Genomic DNA, 23,785 nt, shown 5'->3' on the forward strand with positions numbered 1-23,785 from the left:
ATCAAATTTTTAGTCATTGTTTAGAATAAAAAAGAAATGAATTCAGTACAGGCTTTCAGATGAATTTAGTAGCTTAAATTGGATTTTTTTCTTTTTAATTTCCTGTGAAAATACTTAGTGCCCTCCTCATTCCTTTTCTATCCCCATTATTGCATCTTTTCTTTTCTCCTTGGCTCACAGGTACAATGGTGAGGAAAATCACACTCACATCCAGCTCTTCTCAGTGAGTTTGACTGGATCTGAGTCGGATTTTGTGACTATGACCTCTTACATGTTATGTATTGTCAACGGAAAAAAAAGCCAAACTCTAAAATAATTTTAAAGAGATTTATTCTGAGCCAAATTTGAGGACCATGACCCAGAGCCAAGCCCAACAAGCCTTGAGCAAGTGGACTCGCTGTGGCTGGGTTACAGTTTGGTTTTATACATTTCAGGGAGACAGGGGTTACAGATAAAGTCATAAATCAATATGTGGGAGGCATACATTGGTTTGGCCCAAAAAGGTGGGCCATCTCAAAGGGGGGGCTTATAGGTTATAGGTGGGTTTAAAGATTCTTTGACTTGTAATTGGTTAAAGACATGAAGCTTTGTCTAAAGGCTTGGAATGTTTTAACATAGGAGCTGTTTATCAGAGATAAGCCACCGAACATAGATTTGTTGTGTAAATTGAGGACCTGCAAGTTTGTCTTGCATACCTTTAGGCCTGTTAATGAGTTACAAAGGATGTCCCCAAGAAGAGAGGGGCATGATGAGGCATGTCTGACCTCCTTCCTCTTGGCAGGCAATTTAGTTTTAGGATATTCCTTTGGCCACGAGAAGTCCATTCAGTTAGCTGGTGGGGAGGTGAACCTTAAAATTTTATTTTAGTTCACAGTATGAAGGGAAATAAATACATACATGACTTGAGTGAAAAGCTGTTTTACAATTACTTGACCAGATATTCTGCATAACACTCATAAAACACCTGTCTTCTTTTTGCCTTAGGTATAGCCATGAAAACCTGAGATTTGTAGACTTAAGTTTCACAGAAGATTGATGGAGAGAAAAAAAATGTCAGAGTTGACAACCCAAAATAAATGACTGAGGCAAAGATCTCAATCAATGGAGGTTTATTAAGCCAAAGTTTGAGGACATGTCAGGAAGAACACAAGCCACAGACACATCTGTGACTGTTTTTTCTGAAGGGGGATTTGGGAACTCAGTATTTAAGGGGGACAGGACATACAGAAAGGAAAGGGAGAGGGGTGGGTAGCGAGGCAAATGGTCACATTCTTGTGAGGCCCAGGAAATCTGCATTTTACATGAGATAAGGTGAATGTTTGAAGAGAAAAAGAGGAAAGGAAGCATCAGTTATGCAGATGTGCCTAGGTAGGTGGAGGAATGATTGATCTGGTCTTGTCTCTGTTCTGCACCTGGGAAGATAAACTTGGAATCAACATTATCATTGTGGAATTGAACAGACTTTATTATAGGAGCTAGACTTACCCTGTAGACCTAAAGCTATGACTGGCATGTCCTCGTTTATGGGACATGCCAGCACAGAATTTCCTTCCAAATGACCTATGGAGGTCGTGCTCTGTAGATGCCTCTCTGTGGGTATCTGGCTAATGCAAAATTTTAATAACAGCTATTCATTAGGAAGGGGTGTTGCATGACAGCCTCCAGGCTTGGGTAGTACTGAGATTTTCATTTTCCTTTACAGAGTCTACAGTCTTTGGCTTTTTTCTATAAATCTTTCCAGAGTGATCTGAAAAGTGTTCTGGATGATACAGTTAGGTTTCGACACTGACCAACCGGGATTGCTGTCCTTCCCTAGCCAGTGCCCCTTCTCAGAGGGAGTACCAACAGGAACAACGTGTGGTATCAACATCTGGCTCTGCCCCTGGGCTCTTCTTCTCTTGCCCCAAGACAGGTATGGCTGGGGCAGCCTGTTCCCTTTCTCAGCTCCCCAAATTCTGAGGGAACAGTATGGGGAGAAATGACAGACCATGACAAAAAAAAGCAGTCTATCATTTTACTTTGTAATAGAGTTCTGCCAACTACAGCATGTGCCATAAATTACAGTGATCCTTAAAATCCAGCTTGGTCACTGCTGAATGGGTGGGAATAGGCGTAGTTTCAGTTTTTAAGGTCACACTGTCCTAAACTGCTACATATCACACCGTGTAGTAAGTTGGTAACAACTGCTTAGAGGAAGGCTTTCATTATGCAAGTGAGTACATAAAAAAGGGCGCTTCCATCAAATGAATGAAGCAAGTTAAACCAATGATGTTTCTGCAGAGCAAGAACAAAGTAAGGCAGGAGTTTTAAGTAAAATATACTGATGTCTTTGAGCACCTACGGATTCATCAGTAGGTCTAAATGTCTGGTGGCTAATAAACACTGGGTTTCTAGCCACTGCTTAGAAGTGGAAATTAAATGCTGAGTTATATGAGTGAAAATATTTATATTTGTATTTATATGTGTCATTTATATAAATAATGGAAGTGAGAGGGTGAAAATACTCTAAAAACTCAGCTAATTTCTTCACCCCAAAATAAATAATATAGACATTTTCTTTCTTTATACAAGATTTTTGCAGTAGTGTCTTCTTCACATGTAAATGACAGCAAGTTACCTCAAGGTGGAAAATGAGATGTTTAACCTAAGGGAATTTTCCAGGCAAAGGGTATTGCCACTTAAAATGCAAACCTCTTAAAACAAATTTTAACCATTTTGTATGGAAATACATATTAGTTTATTCTGTCTGTCTAAACAGTTTAATGTTGTTATAAAAATTGCATTATTGAAATAACATCAAAAGAAATGCTGTGCTGTCCTTGGGAACGTCCCACTTGCTCCTTGCTGACTCCTTAGTCTGGATCTGCCTTGGGGGTTTGTAAGCAGGCTGTTGACAGTACTGTCTACTCTTTCCTGTACTTGCTAGCCGTTAGCATGTGACAAGGGTATCACAGTGCACTTGGACCCAGAAACCACACACAGGTGTCCCAGCAAATTTTTACTCTTGTGGAAAATCCATTTTTGTCACAAGTAAGTATTCACACTTTTATAATCATTTGGACCTGAGTATGACCTGCCATTGGCTTACAATGGCTGAAAGTTGCTATGAGTAAGATAGGTTGACATGTCCCTAGAGGATGTGACCATTTTTCCTTTTCAGTATAAAAGAGTGATCAGCCTGCTCTACCCAGACTCTGAGTGCCACAGGTTGCCAAGGGGATGGTGCAAGCACTGTGAATGTTGTTATAGGAACTGAGAGATAATGCTATTTAATATTTTAAGGCTGCCTAAGCAATTGCTCAGCAATTATTGCCAACTTACATTTCGAAACACAATTTTGTTTTATTCATGTCACCAGAAATTGTAATATGAAGTATGCTAACACAAAATTTGAGAACTATTTGGTAGCGATTGCTAAAATGATTGACAGGCTATTAGGTTGAGCAAACCAAAACTCAATTCAGTGTAAACAGTAAAACAACACTTACACTTTATCAATCAGAAACTATCAACAAACCTCTAACGAGGGACTTTCCACCAGATCATATCCAAATCAGACAAATGCCTATGTAGCCAATCAGGTAATTACTTTGTTTCCATGTTTTAGCCTATAAAATCCTACTGCTCACTCTCCTAAAGTGGAGTTCTGTGAACCTCTTCAGGTTTTGAGTGCTGACTAATTCATGATTCTGATGTTTGTTAACTTTGTCTTAAGTTTTTCTTTTAACACAACTCTCACCTTTATTTTTTGTGGGTTGGGAAACCAGGGTAACAATTTTCGTAGAACTGTGTGCAAAGTATTGTAAGTGTGAGCATGCTCTGAGTAAAGTGAAGAGAGGGTTTACTTCTTATTAAATGTGCTTTTTTGCCAGGCTATACAAAATACTTTAAAAAGCATTTTTATTTACTTCTGAGTTCTTTACTATATTTCAGAAAGCTGAGTTTGCCTAACAGCACATATTAGTTAAGTGAGATGTTAGGAAAATTGTCTTCAGCAAACAATTCTCACATAAAAGGCTTCAAAGCACCAAATTTCCATAAAGTAAAACTCTTGGAAAATAATAAATCACCATAGGAAAAACTTTAAATGTACTACAGAGACAGGTTTAAACTTTACTGAGCATGGTCAAATAAAGTAAAAGGCAAATATTGTATCATTTCAACTTCAGGTATGTTACTAAGAAACTTTGCTTTCTAAATTTGCCATATACCCACTTCGGAAACTACATCCCAAAGGGACTGCCTTCTGGAATTGAGAAGATCAGTATTCATCACAGCTCTTCTCAGCATGGAGACTCTGACAACTACAAATCTCAAAATGAATGTATCATGCCACACTATCGGGAAGCTCTGCTCTCACTGAATTCTGAATAAGAGACAGATAATTTTATTATCACTCTTCAATGCATGCTTCTGTCAATTTAAAATGAACCCTTATTTGAGTCAAATAACTGCTTTTAGTAACAGGACAATGTACTACTGATAACTTTAAAAAGTTAAAAAGGTTTTGCATTGACCATTTCGGTGATCTTGAGGTCTCCAGATTTACAAATATCTCCTCATTCATTTTCCAAAAGGCACATAAGGCTGGTTTGTCAAAAGTATGAGGATAACTATTTTCTGGGCGAAAAAAAAAAAGTGACCCCATATCTTCATAATCTAATCATTTCCAGACTTTTTTTTTTTTTTAAGTCACACCAAATTTCTGTCTTCAAAAAATGTTCCTTTTTTCTCTCACTTGTCTTCCTCTTCAGATTTTGAACAAATTCATCTTAAATATCTTGGAGCATGATTACCACAGAGAGAAATCAGTGTCCTAAATGGAGTGGCCTGGGCCAAACTTTATCTGTTCCAGGAATCTCCTTTACAAGATTCTTTTAGAGGCTGCTCCCAACCCTTGGTCTATATTCCTTTGGATTCCCGGGAGGTTGAGAACTTCCCCTCCGAGATACTCTGTTCTCTGCTCACGTAGAGTATATCTGCTGTTTTGAAATCAACATCCCTACCAGACTTGTGTAACATTTAAATTCACCCACAGTAGTACTCTTCTGGAAGAACAAGGATTTCTGCTGCTTCTGTAATCCTAAGGGCATTCTGTGGGATTCTTAGGAACTCGAATCTAGCACACTCATGCTCAGCAGGTGAATTCAGCCTTTACTCATTACCCAGAATCATCTAGTATTCACTTTCACCTCTGACTTTCTACTCTCTCACTCCAACTAAAGGGCTCCCAATGTCAGTTCTGGCTTAGCTACGCTACCCTACCTTCCTGCTCCTTGTCATGCCCCCAGCAAACCCTGTTTCTGTTCTCCAAGAGGCTGACCCTGAGCTCCTCCTGGCTGCCACAGCACGCTCCTCCCTGGGGACCACAGGGCAGCATCTGTCCATCAGCCAGACAAGAAGAAAGCCCAGGGAAGACGCACTCTCTTACATTCCCTATATGATGGGGTGGGTGTGGTGAAACTTGCTCCAAGTTTTGTACCTCATCCATCACATTAAGGACAACAATTTGAAGGGCACATTAAGGTCTAATGTCCTATCTGCAGGTTCACATAAGCTTCTAAAATTAAGTACCACACTCTATTTCTTATTGATGACATCTGATTCAGAATTTTTTCTTCATGCACTTCCTCATTTTCTGAACTCAGAACTCCCCTCTCACGTTAGAGCCAAGCAGCTGTGGCAAACCAGCCATTTTTCCCTGCACTGCATAAAACAGAATGCTACTCTCCAAGGCTCACCCAAGCATTGTGATCACCACAGACTTTTCAGACCCCGTCACGGCCACGATGCATGTGTCTGTTCTCTAAGGAGTCTCTACTCCGCTCCTTCTCCAGTGGTCTGCCCCTCGCCCAGCTGTCTTCCATCTCAGAGACACCGTCACAGGGAAGAAATGTGCTTACGGGGCAGCAGAACCCAGACTCGGAAACACTGCGAAGGATCTGCGGACCACAGAACCCACAGCATGGGAGCTATGAAGTGGCCCGGTGGTGGTGGGGTGGTGGTGGTGAGGGGTACGAGGTCAAAGCAACTCCTTGTTATATTACCCCAAACGTACGGTTTTATTGCTCTGAGATAAGATGTAGTTTTATACAATAAAAAGAAGGGCCCTGTTCTAAGTTAGGGGACTTAGGATGTTTGAAGGACGACAAAGCTGTGAGCAGGACAGGGCTGGAAGATTACTGAGTGAGCTGCCTAACGTGAGGAGGCCCTGCCCTGCGATCGGAGTGCCTTGGCCAGCAGGGCGCTGATTTTTACCAACTCCCCAGGCACCACCTCCTGGGCAGCTACCCACAGGAAGTGAGGCTTGGCCAGGGGGTCACTGAGCATCTCTTATCACACGGTGTCTTTCTCATTTTGTCTTCTAAAATCCTGAGTGCATCATTTAAATGTTACCTTTGTGGTTTCTATAAAGGGGTACCTATACATAATCTACACAGAGGGAAACTTTCAATATATGAAATCACTGCATTGCAACCAGCTGTGATTTTTCTTTATTTCCACTTGTAAATTTAAAATTCTCAGATTAATGTAACGTAATCTGTTCATTTGAGGCTTTTATGTTCTAGTTCTGTGCTTTAGTACTAGGTGGCTGCAAACCGCAATGCACTTTCAAAACAAAGTGTCGTAACCTTTATACAAATCCTATTCTTTGTTATTTGTTCACTTCCAAAAAAATGTTTATAAACATTTTAGACATCTGATACCACTGCATTGCAGGAGGGTAGAAACATTTATTGTAGCCAAGTGCTATAGTTACTCACTCTTAAGTTTATTATTCCCCTTATTTTGTGGCAGCAACTCTGGATTCTGTAGTATAAAGAGAAATCAAAAGAAAAGTTCTATAATCTTGTTTTAAGAAGTACACTAGGACCTGGTGACCTAAACCATATGTACAGGACATAAACATATTTATACTTTATATGTACATAGTTAATGGTTACCTATGCATTATAAATAGTAGGTTTAACTTAGATTCTACAAAAATAATCATTTTGGATGGGCACATGCAAACTGGTACACATAAATCTATTTATAAAACACATCTCTATGCTTTTTTTTTTTTTTTTGCTTTTAAATATAAATGTTGCTATTTGGCCCTCAGCTAAATGATTTAAACGCAAACCCCAAAGTTCCCAATTAAAAGTATAAAATCTGCTTCTATCCACAGCGGCATACCACTTCAAGTATTCTTCTCCTATGCAAAGTCTAAATAATTTTGTCACATATGGGTTATAGGTACACATCCTATTTCTTTACTTATTAGACATCCCTGCAAGGTCAAAGCTTTCTTTGTTTCGTTTTTTGCTTTTTTGTTGTTGTTGTTGTTTATTAAAATATTGCAAAACAGTAGATATTTCTTAAAATGGCATCACCTTAGCTTTTACATTCTGATAAAAATGAACATAACTAAGCCTCTTTTCCTCATGCCCTGACCCCAGTGCGGCAAAGCCTGCACTTAATGGTTGGTGGAGCCATCGGAGCTGGTAGACAACTGAGTGGCCACAAAAGGCTCGTTTTGCTTCTGATCGTCTTTCATGCCAGCTGCCTGGTCTGTGATGGAGGAGAAGGACAGCTGGTCATGCTCGATGATGTGCACTTGATCTTCATCCTTGTCCTTCTTCACGTAGAACATCTTTCGGAATTTTTTCAGCTCATGGAGTTCACAGAAGGTTTCCAGAACTACCAACATGGCAATCAGGCCAAGTAGCAGGTAACCTGGTGAGAAACAGGACAGCGTCTCAGGGTGATCCAGTCATGGATAAATCAAGTAACAAGCGATTTACCTCCCGCTTCCCATGCTTTCCGGAAACATTTATTAAGGAATAAATTCATTGCCAGTTTTCTAATTTCTAGGAACGTTTTGAAGTCCATGGCTTAAAGAGGAACTACCCATTGTCAAAGAGGGAAAGACAATGAAGCAGGACTTAACCTTCTATGAACTTGGATTATTTTAGAATCACAGGCTACAATTTTTTTTTTTTTTTTCTTGAGACATGGTCTTACTCTGTTGCTAGGTACTCCTCCAAGTTGGAGTGCAGTGGCTTCATCATAGCTCACTGCAACCTCAAACTCCTGGGCTCAAGCGATCCTTCCACCTCAGCCTCCCAACGTGTTAGGATTACAAGCATGAGCCACTATGTCTGGCCCTGAAATTTCTGAGAAAACAAACAGTTGGGGCTGATGTGGTATTGTTAAAGACAGATAAGATAACACACTGTACTCATCCAAATGAGACCTTCCATGCAAGGAGGGCTTGTCACCTCTGCTTTATAATCAGGGGCTTACAAAAAGCCAGTGACATTTTAGAAAAGTTTATTTCTCTTGGGGTGCTCAGAACAATGCTTGGCATCTTTTTAAGAACTCAACAATACTCTTATTGTGATTTCTACTGCAGAATAAGAACTCTAATTATAGGAATTGCAGTTTAAGCTAAATCAAAATTCCTTTAAGAATCGATGTCAATATTAAATAGGTCTCTGTGTGTGGCTATTTACACTTGCACCTAAATCTAGCAGCAGACCAGAGCTCTCCATTATTTGACAGCTGTTTTTTATGGCACATGGACCACCGGCTAGATAACTCTACAAGTTTCTTATTCTTAAAATAAAATAACAGTTGATTTGGGTACAGTGGAATTTATGATGGGAAATGGTGATTTTGAGTGAGCTACAACATTTTAGAAATCAGTTTCTGGGAAAAAAATAATCATCATGGAAAGGAACAGAAAAGTGAAAATGAAAACTCCAAGAGCAACAAAAATTTCGAGTTCATTTCCCAGTAATAAAATGTTTGAGGAAGATTTTCAGAAAATACATTAAGTAAGAAAGCTAAACTTGGCAGGGTAATATGAATAAAGAGGCTGATTATCTCAAAAATGCCAAGTTTTAGTATCTTTAGAATTTGACTATTGATTTTGATAATAATATAGTGTACGAATGTGCTACATTCTACAATGGATTATAGAAACAGTAATGACTGTTAGACTAACTGACACATCCACTCCTTCTCTTTTATCATTATTTAGCTAAACTCTTGAGTGCTATCAAAAATACCCAGGAGTTTTAGGAAAATCTGATGGGCTTTGTCCTATCCACAAGTAACATACCTTTGGAACATTCATTTGTTAGATACTCAAGTTCTTAACACTCGAAACATAAACTGACTCTATGGAGAGTGCCTAAAAAAACATGACCCACATTGTACCAAGTGATGAAATGTTACACAAGGATTTAGTATTATAAGAAAAACTAAGGAAGTTAAAATGCTGGGCAAAATTTATGAGAAGACAGTTTACCCTGGGGAAAAGTGTTGTAGCTAGCAAACATAATTACATAAACATTCTACTTTCCTAAGTCATGAAAAAAATAAAAAATAATAAAATAATAACCTATTACATGAGAAAGAAGTTAAGATAATGTTTATGGTTCTATCAAATTCACAAACACAAAAAACATCTATAATGCTATTGGCCACCACCCCAGGAGTGCTGAAACTGTCACGCTCAAATAGCGCTGGTCGCAGTGTAAACCTGTAGCACCATTTGGAAAGTACCAGGTCAATATGTTCTGTGAGTCACAAAAAGGTGTATTCACTTCAGGACAGTAATCCTACTTCTTGGAAGGATATCAAAGTGGAAAAAGTATAAATATACAAAGACATTTTGTACAGTGTTATTTATATTACTCTCAAATTAGCAGAAACCTAAATGGTCCATAATAGAGATATGGCTGGAATATGGTATAGCCCCCTGGTGAAATATTATATGGACTCTATAAATATTCCTTACGGTAACTAGAAGAAATATAAGATCATCCTTGTAGTCATTTGGCAAATATCTATTGAATTTGTACGGAAGCCAGGCGCTATTCAAAGTATCGGGGATTTATGAGTGAAGTCTTTGTTCTGGGCAAGTCCACGGGTTAATGGAAATGTTAAAATACACACAGTTCAACTAAGCATTCTGTGAGGTTAAGACTACAAGACAGGGTCAGGACAGAGTGTTTGACTCTGGAGTATCAGCTATGATTTCCAGAAGACATGAATGACCTCAAGAATTGAAAAATTCTTGAGAAGGCAGAAATGAAAACTGTGTATACATTATGACTGCAATTCTATGCATCTTGAAAAAGATAGGAGGCTCACACGAAACTGAACAGCTTCTTGAAAATGGATGGCTAACTTTTCTATGATATTATATTGAATTTAAAACAAAAATTATTTAAAAGTTATAAGTCACTGGCCATCTGAATCTTAATGCCCATTTTATTTTCCAAATATAAAATTCTGAAAACAGTTAACATAGGCTAACTTCTTCGAAAAAGAACCAAATGGACAAATGAGATGAGCAGCTCTTTTAAGATTTTCCTGGTAAATTAAAGAACATGATTGATAGTAACAGGCTCTATCTGAGGCCCAGTTTTCTTGGGCTTAAAATAAAGTATTTAATAAAGTAGAACAACCTTTTTTTTTTTAATTAAATTTGGTTATCAAGTACATTCCATATGATGTACTTTTACCCTGTAATATATAATGCCTATTACATTATTATCGTAATGTAAGAAATCGATTAGTCATTTTAAGGTACCTGGGAAAAATAACTCAGTAATAAGATTTTTGCATGCAGAGTTTTAAAGGCAGTCATGAAATGAAATAGTTATGGGAAGGTGGTTGATTCAGAAGCCGTATGAATGAGAGGAAAGCAGTCAGGGCTTTTATGAATGACTCTTCGCTGGCAGGCGAGGTGGATTTTGGAATGACAGAGATGGAAAGAGCAGCCCGTGAACCCTGATACTCACACGTGATCCCAATCTTATAGAGCTCTCTGAATTTTTGATTGTAGCCTTCTCCAGGAACATAATCTCCTAGGCCAATGGTGCTCAGGGAAATAAAACAAAAATAAAAGGATTCGAGGAAGTTCCAGTCATCCTCCAGGACAGAGAAGACAGCGGCCGGGATGAAGAAGAAACAGGACACGGTGACAAAGCCGAGGACCACGGCGTGGACAATGGCCACCACCTGCTTGGAGAAGCCCCAGCGGACGTGGAAGTAGAGGACAGGCCTGCGGGTGACGTGCACGGTGACACGCTGTACCACGGCCGTCAGGAACAGGAGGGTGAAGGGAATGCCGATGACCGAGTAGATGATGCAGAAGGCCTTGCCCCCATCCGACAAGGGCACGGTGTGGCCATAACCTGTAAGAACAACAAGGTCACTGGGGTGAAGAGGAAGAGAGGGAGTGGCAAACACTTTTTTTTTGTGAGACAGAGTCTCACTCTGTCACCCTGGGTAGAGTGCCATGGCGTCATCATAGCTCACAGCAACCTCAAACTCCTGGGCTCAAGCGATCCTCCTGCCTTGGCCTCCCAGAGTGCTAGCATTGCAGGCGTGAGCCACCACGCCTGGCCTGCAAACACATTTTTAAATAATATATGTGTATTGTCTGCCCTTATTCCCCTCAAACTGAGGAGAAGAACGAGACTTTAGAGGTCTCCTATTTTAAAGGCTCCAGCATAATGGTTACATCAGTAAAATTCAACAGTGGATGCCAAAAATTTGGAAATCCACCACTCTTTATAAACTCTGACCAGCAATTCCAGCACATCAGAGTCTCTGGTCTTGGATTCACCATCAGGCTGAACAGAAAGTTCTGTGTGGTTGGGAGCTAAGGCCCACACCAGCTTAGACCACCAGGAAAAACTCACCATCTGCTTCAGCAGAGCTGACCTGGGCCCCCCACAACCCCCAAGAATCCTCATTAGCATCTAAACCCCAGTCTACACTCATCTCCTAACACACTACTCATAGAATGTTCTAACAGGAATGACTAACAAATAAAATAAAGGTGTGTGAATAGAAAGCTGATACGAGTGAGTACACTGGGAGGGTGGAGTAGACATAATGCAGATACAGACGTCAAAAAAGAGGAAGAAAAGATTAAAGCACACCAAGTCAAAGGATTGAGCACTTCTTTTCAAATATTTTGCCCAATTATCTGTTGAAATAGCACATTTGGAAACTGACATGTTTTTTTCCCTCCTGTCATTTCCATATGTGCAAAGATGCCGTAAATTCCACAAAAAAATTTTTTTTAAATTACATTAGGACGAGTGGTTAAAACATATGTCCTGTTTTACTTTCTACAAGGTTTGAGTCATTCCCTAATCAAGCCAATCAAGGGGCTCTTCATCCAACAAATGTCAGCAGGAGAGAACCCAGAAGGGCCTGAGGCTTGGCAGGCTGTTTTTCAAATCTCATGAGCACATTATCCTAAAAGGACTAACATGTCTGAACAAGTCAATTCAGGAAAAAGCCAACTAAATACATCTTTTATGAAAACAGATTCCAAGAAAAACTCACATATGCGATTATAATTGAAAAGTAGTTTCAAAATCTGATCTCTAAAATACATCCTGCTTAAAAATAAATAAAACCTTCAGTGGCAGATCCTCCAAATTCTCTGCCTTCTACCTAAGGCCTAAGTCCATATGGTTATTTAAAAATTCCCTTGTTTATACCCATGTACAGGCTAAAGACAACAGAGTCAAGGTTCTCAATCTTCCGTCCCAGAGGGTACACAGTTTATGAATGAACTATAGCGAGCCCCAGGAATCCTCTGACATTGTATGGAAACTTGTACCTCTGCCCACGTATGCATTTTCTTGTGAACAGATTCCAGAGCTTACATTTTCAAAAGGGGTATGTGTCCCCAAATGGTTAAGAATCATCATTCCAAGTGTCAGTTCCTGAATCCATCTGGTCCCTGCACACCCTACTGCTCCTGGAATGCGCTGGCTAATTTTGGGCCTGGTATTTAAAGACGGAAATGGGCGAGTTGGGGAGTATCTACAGAACAACGGGAAGGATGATGCGCGCACACCAAATAATGTTCATGCAACATATGGAGGCAGGAAACTCTGAATGTTTGGTTTTAAGGAAAAAAAATGTGCAAGAAGAATGGGGCTTGTTCTGAGCAAAGCAGCCCACATCCCAGAAACACCAGGGCTGATGGCAGCTACAGTTTTAGCTAGGCCTTAGGGAAGGCTATTTTGATGATCGCAGATATCTGGAATAGAATCTGAAAATGGAACTTTATTTAACTATAACAAAACCAACTGGGAAGCGATTCACAGACTTAGTGACAGACCAGTGGCTAAAAGTACCAGGAGATAAAAGTACCCCCACGACTAGAGGGTCAACAGAGACTGCAGGAGATGGATTTGACTTTGGCGAGGATGTGGCAGAGAAAGCACAGATTAGCTGAGTTAGCTGGACTACAAAAAGCCTTTAAGTCTCCAATGTTATGACTTTCTGGGGTAGCATTTTTATAAATTAGCTTTTCCTAAAAGTATAACGCACCTATTTCACACAGCCCGCATCTTCTGCGCCATCTGTTCCAATAAATTACACGGTTTAGGTTCTAGTAGAGGAAAAAAAATAAACAAATTTCTAGTTCGAAAATATTTAGGATATGACTTTTCTCTCAAATTATGATAGCGCTTTGTATTAGAATGTTAACTAAATTTCATTTACTAAAATGTTTCCTCCAAGCAATAAAGATAATCATTCTAAGACTCTCAGATCTCTCTGCAGTGATGGCATTTTTATGCTAGTACTCTAATACATTCCCACTGAGAGGTGAAAAGTCACCAACATGCAGATCCCTGCTGAAAGCCATTTTCTTCTGATGTGTACATAAATAATTTTTGTTAACGGAAAGTGAAATATAAATTTTGCATGGCATTCGTATTCCCTACACTTTTAGCGCGGGCCATATTGGGAAAACCATCCTCCGTATGGACCACGCAGCTATTCTTTTGCAACAGACAGCTTAATGCAACGGAATGGAAACTTTCAGTCCTGTTGAATTTTAATGAAGTGGTGAATAATTTATTCAAGTTCAGTCAATTGAACCTACAGATAAATCATGAAGCAAAGCTCATATTTGAAAATCTTATAATATAACCACAATTAACTCCATCACAAACCATTTAGAATTTAGCAAAATATTAATAAACCCTACATATTTGGGAGTTCTTTAGATTTTTCTAAGGCTATTAATATAAATTGGGAGCCCAAAAAATTGAGCATAACAAAATCTACTGAAAAAACTTACTTCAAAATTAGTTGAGATCCTGAGATAAAACTCCCTCATACAAATGGTCTTGTATTCTAGCCTCCTCCTCCACAACTGCTAGGTTTCCTGTTAGGACTTTGCACCTGTGGGGCATATGGGACCGTACATATAACGAGTGGTCATACTGATGACAAGTCCTAAAAATCTGGCTTCCCTTCTGGCTACTCTAATTATAAGCCCTGACACTATGCCAGCTGGGGCTATTCTGTGCCAGGTATGGGCCTTCTGGTTTTTCTGGTATTTAAATTCTCCTGAATGAGGGCCAAGACAGACAGCCTTTGTGGGCTCCTCTTAGTACATCCCAGCAAGTCACTGATATGCAACTTCTTCACACGTACCAGACGCTTTGGAGAGAGGTGCAGCTTACAAGGACCCCATGTTGTGACCTGGAGAGTATAATACTATAGCCTCATTTATTTACATTATTTAGTATGATATGGATCAATGTATACATTCTCCATTAAGTTAGCTTGATGCATGCTAAAAAAAAAAAAAGCTACAAAAGAAGGCTGGCCTCTGAAATCAACTGCAATAGAGATATTGAAATCAGATGCAATGTTTCATCTTCTGTAAAACAGACTTTACTTTGCAATCCTAAACTTTAGCTCATTCATTATCGCTTTCCCACTGTACTGTATGCCCCCGGCGGGGAAAACCATGACCTCCCCTACTTTCAGTCTCTCCAGGCTCCCGGACCACAGTGCTATCTGCTATCCACCCCACAGTGAGCAGTTACACTGGTGCTGTAAGTGACTTTAAACTGGGGCGCTTTTTTTTCTAATCATCATAGTTATACTGTTCCCTACTGGGAGAAAAAAAATGAGGTAATAATCTCTTTACCTTCTCAGACTCCACAGACAAGATGGCTTGTTCCACTGAACCATCTACTGAGCACTGCCTTTTTATGCCTTGTTAAGTTATGGGGCCAGATAAAAGCAGCACAGAAACACGGCCCACAATCGAATGTGGGGTCATAAGCACATTACTTCACAGTATTAGTACAGCTTTCCTGGAATCCCAAGCACTCACATTTTTAAAATCTAAGAATATTACCTAAAGCTTTTGCATCCAGTAACTCCCTGATGCCGCCTTGGTTGGGGGCAGCAGGATTGATAGGGGTAAGTGATAAGGAAACAGCTCACGTCAAAAGGTTGATTTGTCCCCCTTCTAACCAAAGCTAAAATAGACTCACCCTCCTTGCTAGCAGCTTCTCAGCTTCCCCAGACACAAATAAGATGGGCTTCTTACTCTCAGTACTGGCTATCTCTCTAGAAAGAGTCCCCTCTAATATTTTCTCTACTAAATTAAATGACAGGTTAATTAGACAAGCCGTTTAAAAAACAGCATGCTAGCTAATGTCTAACATTTTAAAAAAGTAAATGTACAATGTTTTATGACTAGGATTAAATAAAGTAAATAAAAAGGACTTAAAATGAAACTCTGTCACCCTGACTTGTTTAATTCTGAAACCCATTTGAGGGCAGAGATGTCAATATTGCACTTGTTGATGATGCCACAAAATTGTTGTTGTTTTCTTTAATATCCTTTCCTAAGGACCAGAAATCCACAAAAGTAGCCTGGTTAATGAGAAACTAAAAATGATGAGAGATGCTATTTGCCAGAGCAAATTAAAGAACTCTGCCTAGTATGCCCTAGACATGGGACCAGGTTTTTTCACATATGTTACCCCAGTGGCTCCTCATCAGTGGGTATCTTAGTCTACTCAGGTTGCGATAACAGAATATCACAGACTGGGTGGTTTATAGATAAAAGAAATTTTTATTCTCACAGTTCCAGAGACTGGGAAGTCCAGCAGATTTGGCATCTGATGAGGGCCACTTCCTCACTCTAGTTTCATTCACATGGCAGAGGGGCAAAGAGTCTCTATCATGTCTCTTTCAGAAGGGCACTAACCCCGTTCACGGGGGATCCATCCTCATGACCTAAGCACCCCCCAAAGGCTCCAACTCCTAATACCATCACCTTGGAGGTTAGGATTTCAACATGTCAATTTGGGGGTGTAGGGGTGAAGGGAAACTTCCCCTTCACCCCAGAAGCTTCACTAAAAGATCAACTCACAATAAAGCAGATTAGTAAGAGAAAGAGATTACAGATTTATTTACTGTGCACATGGGAAGAATCACAGAGTGATTATCCAATATTCCAATGGGGTCTAGAAGTTTATATACCCTCATTTCAGAGGGGCGGGGAGATAAGGGATATAGGTAATTATGTTGAGTGGCAATACGTGGTTACCTAGGAAGGATGAATAGATACTTAGGAGACTAAATGGATGGGGGGAAACAGATTGACTTGTAAATGATTCTCTTTGCAACTTAAATTAACCCGAGGGACAGATATTATATTTAAAATGATTTGGGCCAGGTCTGGTTGCATTCTTGATCTTCTTTCCTACAATATATTGAGATAACAGGGAGGGGAAGAAAAGACAATTGTTCTTTTTGATGGGTCCAGTTTTTATGCAGATAGAGGGAAAGGCCTTCCAATGCCAGTTGACCTCTAAGGACCTTTAATTCAAAATACTCTTTATACCGAGGAGTCATATTTTGGGGTAAAACTTCCTGAGCTCCTTTAGGGAGGACACAGACTCTCACACTATAGCATTCCACCCCTGGCCTCCCAAAATTTCACGTTTTTCTTGCAAGCAAAATACATTCATTCCATCCCAATGGTTCCAAAAATCTTAACTCATTCCAGCATCAACTCAGGAGTCTAGATTCCAAAGTCTCATTTAAATATCATCTACATCAGAAGTGGGTGAGAAACAAGGTAAGATTCATTGAGGTGAATTCTCTGGCTGTGAGTCTGTAAAATTAAACAAGTTATGTGCTTCCAAGATATAATGATAAATCAAGCATGGAATAGACATCTCCATTTCAAAAAGGAGAAATAGAAGTAGAAGAAAGGAAACAGAAAAGAAGAAAGGTCCCTGGCAAGTCCAAAGTTTTGAGGCTCAAGAACAATCTTTGGCTCCATGCTCTGCCCTCCAGCCCTCCCAGGGCTGCAGTCCCACCTTCCCAAGCCCCTAGGGTGGCGGCCTTGCCCCCATGGCGCCTCTGTGCCTGGGTCTTTCCCTTGAGACTCCCAGACTAGCATTGTGTGTTTACGGCTCCACAGTCCTGGGGTTGCTAAGGCAGCCCTGCCACACTGCTACACTTGGGACTGCCCTAACAGGGGCTCGCTGTGGTGGCCCCACACTGGCTCACTTGGGCTTTTGCACCCTGGACCTGTGATGCGGGGGGCAGCCCTGATTACTTCTGAATTGCCAGAGTGTTGGCTTCTGTTTAGATGGTTGACTAATCTATTTATCAGATGATTGTTTTGCCACACCCTTGGTGTTCTCCCTCTCCCAACAAGCTTTCTGATTTTCTTCTTTTACAGACGGGGTTTCTCTATATTGCCCAGGCTGGTCTTGAACTATTGGGGGCTCAAGTGATCCTCCCACTTCAGCTTCCTGAGTAGCTACTGGGATTACAGGTGCAAAACACCACACCCGGCATCTTATTTTTTATAATATGGCTAGGCTGAGAATTTTCCCAATCCTTAATTTCTGCTGCTTCTTTTTTGGCCAAGAATTCTGTCTTTAAATCTTTTCTCTCTTTTCACATTCAAGAGAAGCCAAGCCACAACTTCCACATTTTGCTTAGAAATTTCCTTAGCCAAGTATCCAAGTTCAATGCTCCCAAGTTCTACCTTCCACAAAACACTAGAACATGAGCACAATTCAGCCAAGTTCTTTGCCACTTTACAATTAGGATGGCTTTCCCTCCACTGTCTAATAACATGCTCCACCCATTTCTGTCTGAGACCATCATGATGAGCATGGCCTTTATTGTCCATAGTTCTACAACATTCTGTTCAAGACCACTTAGGTGTTCTCTAAGATTGAGGCTTTCTTTTCAGTTTTCCTCTTTTCTTTCTGAGGCTTCACCAGAATCCCCTCTAAAAATCCATTTGCAAGAGGGGAGGGAGGAGAAAAGAAAAAAATAAATAAAAATAAAAATCCATTCACAGCAATGCAGGCTTTTTCTCATATGCGCCTCCAAACTCTTGCAGCCTCTACCCCAGTTCTAGAGCCACTTGCACATTTTTTTGTATTTGTCAGGAGCACAACCACTTCTTGGAATCAACTTCTATATTAGTCAGGGTTCTCCAGAGGAACAGAACCAATGGGAGATAAATGATAGAAAGAGAGAGAGAGAGAGAGAGAGAGAGAGAGAGAGAGGAGAGAGAAGAGGAGGCTTATTATGGGAATTGGCTGATGTAATCATGGAGGCTGACAGGTCCCATAACATGTCATGTGCAAGCTGGAGAGCCGGGAAAGCCAGTCGTGCAACTCGGTCCAAATCTAAAGGCCGGAGAACCAGGGGAGCCAATGGCATGACTCCCAGTCCAAGAGCAGGAGAGTATGGATATCCCAGCTCAAAAAGAGAGAATTTGCCCTTTCTTCGCCTTTTTGTTCTATTTGGGCCCTTAACGAATTAGATGCTGCCCGCCCACATTGGTGAGGGTGGATCTTCTTTATTCAGTCTACTGATTCAATTGCTAATCTCTTCCAGAAACACCCTCCCAGATACATCCAGAAACAATGTTTTACCAGCTATCTATGCATGCTTTAGCCCAGTCACGTTGACATATAAAATTAACCATCACAGCCAGAGAAGGTGTTTTACAATGTAGGTTTTATTATTATTCAGGTACGGTCAAGAGATGATCATGATTGAAAAGAAAGCTTGTCACTCACAGGTGTCAGGAACAGGGGCATGCCACGCTGGGGGATAGGGGGCACCTGGAAAGCACTGGGGTTGGTCAGGAGGCAGAGGGAGAAAAGGGAAAACCTTACCATAGTTTCCGCAGGAAGAAATGGACGAAGCAGTATCAGCAGGTTTAGGGTTGACTGGTTAGAATAATTTCAACAGGCTTTGGAATATAGGGGTTGTCCCTGGTTGTCTGGTATCAGGCCCTGAAGTGACTAGGACAGAGCAATAGTGGCCCAGAATGTGAGAGCCTGATATGGAAGGTGGCTGGGGATGTGGGCTCCGGATTGTTCGGTGTGCACAGGAAAGGCATACCCATAGTGAGTCCTTCACTCTCCCTAGGAGTTGGCTAATCCTGGGAAGGGCAGTTCCTGCAGGGCCAGCAAAGCCTAAGATGTCAAAGCATCAGAATAAAAAGACATGCTTAACACAAAAGGAGAGCATGACAGGAGCCAGGCTCTGGAAGTGCCCATCAGCCTGGCCTAGAGTAGTAGCAGCCCTGAGGAGCTTGTTCCAGTAATCAAACCAGGAAGACTCCAGGGTACTGGACAGGAACAGGAATACAGGGGATGTGCTTGAGAGCATTTATGGAAAAGTCAGGCAATGTGGTCTCTGGATAATTAGGATACGAATAGTATGAGCTTCTGAAACCTTTAAATCTGTGGTCCCCAACCCCAGGGTTGCAGACCTGGACCAGTCCATGGCCTGTTGGGGACCAGGCCACAGAGCTCCGTGCCATACACACACCCCACCCCCACCCACCGCCGTCCAGTGGAAAAATTGTCTTCCATGAAACTTGGGAAGCAGGGGCTGCACAACAGGAGATGAGCGGGGAGTGAGCAAGTCTTCATCTGTATTTACAGCCGCTCCCCAAAGCTTGTGTCACCACCTGAGCTCTCCCAGCCCCCACACCCCGCCCCGTCCAAGGAAAAATTATCTTCCGTGAAAACAGCTCCTGATGCCATAAAGGTTGGGGACCACTGCTTTAACACATTGACTGCCACACACAAAAATCAGAAACTTTTCCTTGGGGCTACAGTGTTTTATTATGAAAATGGAATTTAAAAGTAAACATAAATAGAAAAATGAAATCTATTGACTTCTATTCATTTAATCCACATTTTTAGAATTAAATTGTCAATGTCAATTGTAACAATAAGAAATCAACAAGTAAGATATTGTTGATCTTACTTATATATGTTTCACGTGGCCCTGGGGTCAAAACTAGAGTGAGTTAAATACAACTCTTACAGAAATTAATGTGTTAAATCACCTCCATGTCTGTTACTTGTTAACTCTTGTCCCTCCCTCACTCCAGACCTGGGAAGGCCATTTCAAGGAGAAAATGAATGGAAAGCATCTAATATGTTATGCTTTATACATATTACCTCCTTCGAGCTTTACATCAGCTCTCTGAGACAGCCATGCATGTCCCTACTTTACTAATAAAGAGACTACATGATTAAATGAACAAGTGCATGAGGGAGGCAGTATTTGAACCATGTGCTGTGTTTACCAATTGTCTAAGTATGGCCTCAGGGGTAGTGGTGAGCAGGAACAAGAAAAAATAGAAGCGGGTCAGCGGCCAACCATGTAGAAAATAAGAGCTGGAGAAATTCCTTGACATTTCCAGAATAAAGGGTTACCATGAGCTAGAACAGACCTAAGACAACGACCACAGGGCTACCTCACCCAAGCAGGAGCTCCCAGAAACACGCCCCTGCCCTCGTGATCCGTGGCCTTTGGGAAGGGCTAGGCTACCTCCTCGAAATACAGACTCATCTTCATCCTTCATGGATCTGAGCCTGCATATTGCTTAGTCCTGTTTGCTTTTAACTCACTGCTGCCTTCGCCTTGGGGTTCCTCCCAGGACTTCTGACCACCTTTGTTCACCTTGGTCTAATCTGGATGAAATGTCCAGGTTATCCCTGGCCTACCTGGTCCCACTTCCATGAGAATAGGAGTAAAAGGGTTTATACATGTTCATGGTGAATGTACCCCCATAAATGTCTTGTAAGCAATAGCAGCCTGTCATAGATGAGGTCCTGGCGTTCTCGCTCCATGCCCTGGGCGGCACCCATGCCCTCCTCTCAATTAGGAGGCAGCAGAGTGTCTGTCACACAGAGACCCACTTGTCTATCCTTGGGACTTGCAGGGAGAGTTAGAAACCTGTCCCAAAGCCTGATTATTGCGGAAAACAGCACAGCAGAGGAACAATCACACGTTACCTTCTAATATGCCCTTTTTTCTTTCTTTTGTAAATTTCCCCCTTCGTTTACTCTTGATCATTTGTTAGGAACTTTAGCAACAGGATAAAAGAGTGAAGTAAAGTTAAAGAAGCCAACAGTGACAATGAATCTAGTTTTTCCTAAAGCCCCAATATTTTAAACAAGGTTCTTGACCTATTAACCAAAGCAATATGTCCTCCACCTTCCACCCCCCTTGGGTTTGCCTTGAGGTTTGATAAAATTATCCTGCAGGCATCACTAGCCTGAGGTTTAAAAGTTATTACACTGTAGGCTTTTCAGTGATCCACTTTTAGAACAGCGTTTTAAAATTCATGCTGTAGGCATTTTTCCCCTGGGCATGAATGCTGTGCAGACAATAAGATTTAAATGTGTTTTCCTCTGGGAACAACTGGGCACCTTGCCCCGTGGAGGGAAGAAAGGCTCAAACGGTAATCAGGGATATGCTAGACGACAAGGAGAAGCCACACCACGCTGAATTTGCACTCCTTCCCCACAAACCAGCAGATAATCAATACAGCTCTTGCCTGGGCCCAAAGCTTAGCTTAGACTAGAAGGCAAAGTTGTCCTAAACTTTCATATCGTAGAAAGGATGGGGAACCCTGGATCCAACCAAACCTCCACTCCTCCATTCACAGGAACTCAGAACAGGCACTTGCTAAGGCTTCTGTGACCCTGGGAGGAAAACGTGGTGTCTACCTTGCCTTGGTGGGAATCGCTGCACCTTTTGGACGAAGATGTTCCTGGAATGAAGTAAACACATTTTTCTTTTTCCGTTACTGTATAGACTTTGGTTAGGGGAACAGGCTGAGGAATTACATTTTCTAAATGTGACCTCTGGTTTTGCTTCTTACCAGCTATGTGACCCTGCAAAATGTTATACCTTAGTTTCCTCATCTGTCAAATACGAATACTCCTTCTTGCCTCATGCAAGTGTTGGGAGCACTAAATTAAATAGTCCATTTAAAACAATTAGCACAGACAATTGTGCACACATAGGAAGCAACGTGAAGGTAAACTCTTCCACTGATGTTGAAGGAAGTGACTAATTGAATTACTGCCACAATACGTGCTGTCTTTCAGATTGGCCACTGTGCTTAGGTACAGTGGTTAGACATTCTCTGTGTGCTGCCTTCTGTTCTCTGCATACACTTAAATACTCCCGAGTCTTTCAATACACCTTCTTTCCCATTGATGGTTAGATGTCGTTAAAGAAGTCCTTGATAACAATTAAAGACCTAACAGCAGCACTTAGGAACTAATCTGATATATAGAAACCATATAGGAATATAAAAATCTAGGAACCATCCCCCAACTCCTTACGCAAAAGGGAAGGTCAAACCTGGAGGCCGAGTCATGCAACACCCCCTTCCAAATGAATAGCTGCTACTAACAATATATGCATCAGCCAGATCCAAGTGGAAAGGTAAAAGGCCTCAGGCATCTACAAGGACTGCACCCACATATCATTCATAAGGAAATTCTTTGCCACCTCCCATAAACAAGAACGTGTGAATTGCACCTTTAGGTCTGCAGGCTAAGTCTAGTTCCTAAAAATCTGTTAGATTCCACACTAATAATATTGATTACAGGTTTATCTTCCCAGGTGCAGAACAGAGACAAGACAAGATCAGTCATTCTTCCACCTACCCAGAGACATCTATTAATACACAATTGATACTTCCTTTTTCTCTTCTAACATTGCCCTTATCTTATGTAAATTGTAGATTTCCCAGGCCTTACAACACTGTAGCCATTTGCCTCACTATCTCCTCCTTTTTTTTTTTCTTTCCTGTATGTCTTCTTCCCTTAAATAATGAAGTTCCCAAACCCTCCTTTGGAAAAACTGTCACAGGTGCACATGGTTTATTTTTCCCAGGCACATTCTCAAACTTTGGCTTAATAAACCTCCATTGGCTGAGATCTTTGACTCAGTCACTTATTTTGGGTTGTCAGAATTTTATGGCTGCTCTGTAGTTTGGGAGGACACTAATGATCCCACCCCACCCCAGAGAAAAATTTAAATGCTTCCGTCTCAAGTTCTTATTCCCCTCACTACAAACTGACCCAATACAGCAGCCATCTACCACAGTCACATTCTTATGGGTACACAGCTAGTAGATTCCGTGATGAAAGCTAGGTGAGATCTGCAGGTCCCTCTCCTGAGACTTCTCTACTAGGTGGGATATTATAAGGAAAAGAGGCACAAAAGAGTCACACCATCTGTTGTAAGCTCAGGGAAGTTCAAGCTCTCTCCTTTAGGTACCTGAAAGGTTTGCTGGAGGCAGATGCAACACTATTTCTATCACAGCAGCTGGAGTCAACACCTTCTAGTCAAATCAGGTGACAGAATCCTCAGGATCCTTTAATAAGTGGCAGAAAACAGAACAGGATGGAGTCCTAGACTTAGAATCCTGTTCTGAAGGATATCCATTTGCTGAGTGTCCAAAGATTTTATTCCCTTCTCGGGTCTGAATATTTGTGCCCCCCGCCCCGCCACCTCACAAATTCAAACGTTGAAACCTAATCCCCAGTGCAATAGTACTAAGAGGCAGAGTCTTCGGGAGGCGATTAGGTGATAAGGGTTTTGCCTTCATAAACTTGTAAATGGGCTTAGTGTTCTT

The 23,785-nt window shown here is 41.1% G+C and overlaps 1 protein-coding gene across 1 annotated transcript in view; it reads right to left on the reverse strand.

The window, feature by feature from the left end:
- Window positions 1-6,716: 6,716 nt before the first annotated feature.
- Window positions 6,717-23,785, reverse strand: part of KCNK1 (potassium channel, two pore domain subfamily K, member 1) — a 49,063-nt gene continuing 31,994 nt past the window's right edge. Inside the window, exons 2-3 of the mRNA XM_012660169.1 lie at window positions 10,800-11,195; window positions 6,717-7,719 (exon numbers count right to left, since the gene is read on the reverse strand). Of these exons, the coding sequence (XP_012515623.1) occupies window positions 7,460-7,719; window positions 10,800-11,195 (656 nt within the window). The 3' untranslated portion in view covers window positions 6,717-7,459. The remainder of the gene's footprint in view (window positions 7,720-10,799; window positions 11,196-23,785) is intronic.

Source organism: Propithecus coquereli, unplaced genomic scaffold (assembly GCF_000956105.1).
Source record: "Propithecus coquereli isolate 6110/MARCELLA unplaced genomic scaffold, Pcoq_1.0 Scaffold66, whole genome shotgun sequence".
NCBI classification, from domain to species: Eukaryota; Metazoa; Chordata; class Mammalia; order Primates; family Indriidae; genus Propithecus; species Propithecus coquereli.